At 36.8% G+C, this 5319-nt stretch overlaps 1 protein-coding gene across 3 annotated transcripts in view; it reads left to right on the plus strand.

The window, feature by feature from the left end:
• Positions 1 to 3410, plus strand: part of LOC106106792 (cytochrome P450 6k1-like) — an 11614-nt gene extending 8204 nt beyond the window's left edge. For all 3 annotated transcript variants that reach the window (XM_013287450.1, XM_013287451.1, XM_013287452.1), the window contains exons 5-10: positions 1312 to 1496; positions 1961 to 2118; positions 2269 to 2387; positions 2451 to 2556; positions 2626 to 2874; positions 3232 to 3410. In XM_013287450.1, coding sequence (XP_013142904.1) covers positions 1312 to 1496; positions 1961 to 2118; positions 2269 to 2387; positions 2451 to 2556; positions 2626 to 2874; positions 3232 to 3410 — 996 coding nt within the window. The remainder of the gene's footprint in view (positions 1 to 1311; positions 1497 to 1960; positions 2119 to 2268; positions 2388 to 2450; positions 2557 to 2625; positions 2875 to 3231) is intronic.
• The last annotated feature ends 1909 nt before the right edge of the window (positions 3411 to 5319 follow it).

Consider the following 5319-nt stretch of genomic DNA (forward strand, 5'->3'; position numbering starts at 1 on the left):
TCTGTAGGTCGGTTGTGTTTAGATTACGACGCGACCTCGACGCCTGCACTAGCGCATCTCGTTTAGAACGCCGCAGCAGACGCACTACCACGGGACGCGACATCCCTTGAGCTTCGTCGGGCCGCTCGGTGACTGGCGCTGGGCGACGGGGCCCTACGCGCGTGATATAGTCCACGTCGTCTTCCTTGAGTTCCACACCGAGTTTTTGCGCTACAATCTGTACGGAGTGCTGTAAAGTTACATTCTGAGTCTCGGGAATTCCGATAATTTCTATTTCGTTTTTCATGTCGTTCTGTCTTTGCGTGTGTAATTCGTTCTCTAAATGTATGACTGTGGCTTTGAGATTAGTTAACTCGATGTCTCGCAATTCCAATGCTTTCAATCTATTGTCTGTGGTTTTAAGTGAAGTGACAATTTCGTCCAGACGGGAATGACAGAAACAAATAGACTTTGTCACATCCTCTAGTTGACATTTAAGTGACGAAATTTCCTTGGTCAGATTGCGAAGTTCGTCAGTGAACCCCGCTAACTCGGAGCCGGTTTTTGGGTGTACGCTGCAATCGGGGCATTTCCAAGTCTTTTTCATATCAGCCGTACTAGCCAATGGAACACATAGGGTGCAGAAGCATTTATCACAAGTTAAAGAAGTACATTTTGTAACATTAGCTTCTTTGGTAGTTTTTAAGCATCCCGCGCACTTCATAATGTTATTTTAAACGTTGAACACTTATCCTACACAAAAGATATCGTAAGCAATAAATCTTTTGTATTAATGCAAATGAGTCCACAACTATTTCACACTGAGTCACGGCAGAGCGCCGAGTGCACGCGAAACGCACGGTTATGCACTGGACGGAAGTGCGAGTATTGCTTGCGCACAACTTTCTCAATGCACCCGCGTCGATCGGTAATTTATGCAAGTTATCTTAAGTGTTCATTTTTATGTAATTTAGAATTGTTTACGATTTCACTATCGCACAACTTGTTACGCGAACTATTCCCAACAATTAGTAACAACTTTAAAACAGTTATAGACACATAATCCAACACTTTATAATTAAATACGCGGAGCGATATGAACACTGTTTACGAGCGGAGCGGGGGGCATACAAGTAGCATATTACTACGATATCTTCATAAAGCTGTCTAATACTGGACTTAAATCTTTGCCTTCGATTGTTACAAAACTCAGTCTTCTGCCGTCCTTATCAATCGTGCATTATTTATACTTCATTCTTCTAATTTTTTATCCTTTGCTGGTTTATTGCCAAACCTATGTCAATAGAAATACTAAAGTGAGTCTTATTTCAGGTATTATTTGCAGACTTCACGACAGATATAACGGGATGCGCGTCATTCGGTCTGTCGGGGTCGGCGACGCTGACGGGGCACAGCGCAATGCGCCGCGTCACGCAACACTTCATGGGGTACAGCGCGCTGCGCGGACTCTGCTGGTCCAGCATCTTCTTCTGTCCGCAGCTGGTCGACATCTTTGGGTACACATTCTCATGACTATTTGATTTACAATCCTTCTATTGTTACACAAAGGCAAAGGTGGCTGGTAAAGTCATTTATTAAAGTCATCAGTAAAAACTCTTTTTGTCGCCTCGACACTGTGAAGTGTCGATACTTAAAAAAAACTTAGCAAGTACACATATGATAGTCTACATCATTGAGACTATGTTCAATGCAATTCAATATGTAGTCAATACGTAGCGACAAACATTCATCTGTATGAATGTTCGTATTTATGCTGTTAGTATGATATGAAATATAGTTACTATACATAGAGAACGTATAGTAAAATAAATACTTATAAATACATAGTACAAAAACCTACTAATATCAAAACATGTTAAATTGAAAGAAATGTTAAAATTTCTAACAAGGATTAGAGGATTATGAAATCTCTGTAAAAGTCCATACGAAAATTTGCAGCTATCATGTTTTATTTTTGCAGATTTTCCCTATTCCCTGAAAGCGCAACAAAATATTTCAGGGAAATATTTCGTACAGTCGTTGAAAAACGCGGCGGATACGACAGAAAAATTGATGAGCCCAGAGATTTATTGGACGCTCTTCTTAAAATACGACAGGAAAGCCTCAATGATAAAGAAGGTAATTAATTTACTGCCGACGGATTAAAAAGTGACAATTCTTTAACGACCCTACTCAATGTTAGAAGCCTGAGATCCTAACAAACAATGGAACTTGCTATTGCATCTTTAGATCGTTTTTATTTGAAAAAAATATCGAAATATTTTTTAGAAATTTCGGAGGACGTATTGATTGCTCAGGCGGCGATATTCGTGGAAGGAGGTTTTGACACATCTGCTGCAGCTATGACGTATACTATTTATGAATTAGCATTTCATCCAGAAATACAGGTAAAATTAATTAATTACATGATGTTACGAATGATATTTTGAATAATATATGTTGAATTCTAGAACAAAATGTACGAAGAAATTTTAGAAGCAAAAAATCAATACGGAGTAGAAGGACTCGACGCAAATGTTCTCTCTGACTTGAAATATTTCAATTGCGTCATCAAAGGTACGATAACTATTTATATTAGCTTTATATCTTATAATACAATAAGCAATCTTGTAATTCTTATTACAGAAGTTACAAGAAAATATAGTTCAATGGGATGGCTGGACAGGATCGCGTCACAGGATTACAAGATAGATGAGAATCTGACGATAGCCGCAGGCACGCCCGTGTATGTTAACGCAATCGGCATGCATTACGATCCAGATTATTTCCCCAATCCTAGTAAATTCAATCCAGATCGTTTTCTGCCAGAAAATGAAAAGAACATAAAACCTTTCACATTTATGCCGTTCGGTGAAGGACCAAGAAGTTGTATAGGTATACTATATTTACTTGCTGATGACAGAATTTCGAAGTTTCGATCTAAATAAAGATAACAAAGTAGAAACTTTCTGCGACAAGGGTGAGCTCAGTGACATCTGTTACCGGATAAAATTCCGGGCTATAATAAACCCCATACTTATGCCTGTATATTAGAAATCCCCTGACTTGGTCTTTGAATAATGTTGCTCATTTTGGTGGCTTAATACAGACCGGAGATGTAGGGAGTTCATTTTTCAGGTTGTCGCAACTTTTACAAAAACTAGCTATATTATGTGCTTAGAGTAATGAAGTAGTTATTTTATATCCGTTGTTTTCCATCATTTTTTACTTATAATTAAATGTTTTTCGTAGGTAAACGCTTCGGTCTGCAAACGATGAGATACGGTCTGGCGCATGTGTTACTCCACTATGAGGTGCGGCCGGTGCCCGGCGCGCCGACGCCCTCCCGCGCTAAGATTGACAAGAGGGGCATGTTTCTGATGCCCGGCGAACCGCTCTACGTTCACTACATACCGAGATGTGACAAATAAAAATCACATTTATATAATTAAAAATTAAACTGTTTATATAATGCTGTGTTTTCATACATATTTCCTTCCAAAAAGAGCATAAACTCTACGCCAATACTTTTTATGTTATTCCACTTTATTGAAAAGTGTAATTATATCCACATCATTATAGACCACAAAATGATATAAAATCACAGTATAATTGTCACCGCGATGGCTTGAAATATCCAATTTTCCTGCATTTCCGCATTTTGCGGTGGTTTCAAGATCGGCTGGTTTTAAACCTTATCGTTGAAATGCATTCGATTTATCGTCCCCGGGGAATAAAAGCCAATAATGAGTTCCGTTCCATTTTTCAGAGCTCGCTTCAGGAATACTCGCAATGTGCATGAAAATGAGATAAAATTGCTATACGAAACTTCTGGAATACTATTTAGAGTTTCGCTTTAGATTGCTGACTTTAAGTCTATAAAAATGTAATAATGAATAAATAGTAAATAACATATTTTTCATCGTCACTGTATCAAATGAGGATTTACCAGTACATTATGTACAATGATCTTAATAAGGTAGTAATTACTGTGAATGCAAACGTTAAAATAACAATTAACTGCCGATGTTGTTGAACCAATAAATGCAATATTATCAATTAAACTTTGTATTCGTCGGCGCTGCGGAGTGCTTGCACATTTGAGTTCGCGATAATTGCTACTGCAATTGCAATAATTGGAAAACTCGTGCCTTCAGTATTGCGCTCCCACACTCACGCAACATGGCGACGCGCGACTGATTTAATTCAGCAAATATCGCTTTAGGTATACTCCATTTTTTATCGATATCAAATATTTCTCACTACAAATTATCATTCTGAGAATATAAATGTAAATAGTTTATCTGACTAATTTACTTATTTTTATCCTCTGCAAGAGATTTTAGGAGAATTGTTGAAACTAGAGACGAAAAAAACAAATGAATACTACTTCATAATAATACTAGCTGTTCCTGTGCGGCTTCATCCGCATGGAATTATGAGAATTTTATTTTATTGTTTACATTTGTCAAATTATCAATAGCAAATGTCAAAATGACATGAGAAACTTTGGCAATCTTACTTTCTTAATGTTGGCAGCAACTTATGGTCTATTTCCCACATTACGGTTTTTATTCAATTTATTTACCCTCTAAGTTTAAAAGCGTGAACATATATAGACTAAAGCGTGATGTAAGTGTAGGACTTTTTATTATAAAAATAATTTTTCATAAATATGCTGTAATTGTTGACATCTTAGGCCACAAAGTAGTGTGTGTTTACGCTTTATTATAATAGTATAAATAGATTATGAATGCAAACGTTTGAATAAATGAAGAGATGATTGTAACGTATTTCTATAAACATGACATAGATGTAGAAAATAATCTGAACGAAACTGGCTTCTTAGTTTTTTTTTTTAATTCCACGCGTAGTGAATAGCGGGTAAAAGTTTGTACAATATAGATACATTTAAAATATAAACAAAAGTTGTATACAAACAAACTCTTAAACGAGATTCGTAACAAAATTTGAATGCAATCAAAGTTTGAGGAAATTTGGCTTGTAGTAGAGGCGGTAACGTTGCAAACTTAGATTGCATGCCTCTGCCTTTGTGTGCGAAATGAGAAAAACTACCTAAGTTAGCACGCATGTACACGTTAAGTTGACAAATGACAGTGCTAATAGTTACGTATGGTAAAGACCTTAATACTAATAATATTTCATCACCTTCATAATATAATTTAGTACATAATACAGTAATAATTAAATGAGAAAATGTCGTATGTACCACCAATGCGACACAGCCGCGAGCCACACCAGAGCAAGCCGGACACGAAGCTGTGTAACTTTGTTAGTGTTTTAGTGGTTTTAAAAATAGATTCTTAATTTTCGTTAAGA

This window comes from Papilio polytes, unplaced genomic scaffold, assembly GCF_000836215.1.
Source record: "Papilio polytes unplaced genomic scaffold, Ppol_1.0 DF822178.1, whole genome shotgun sequence".
In the NCBI taxonomy this organism is placed as follows: domain Eukaryota; kingdom Metazoa; phylum Arthropoda; class Insecta; order Lepidoptera; family Papilionidae; genus Papilio; species Papilio polytes.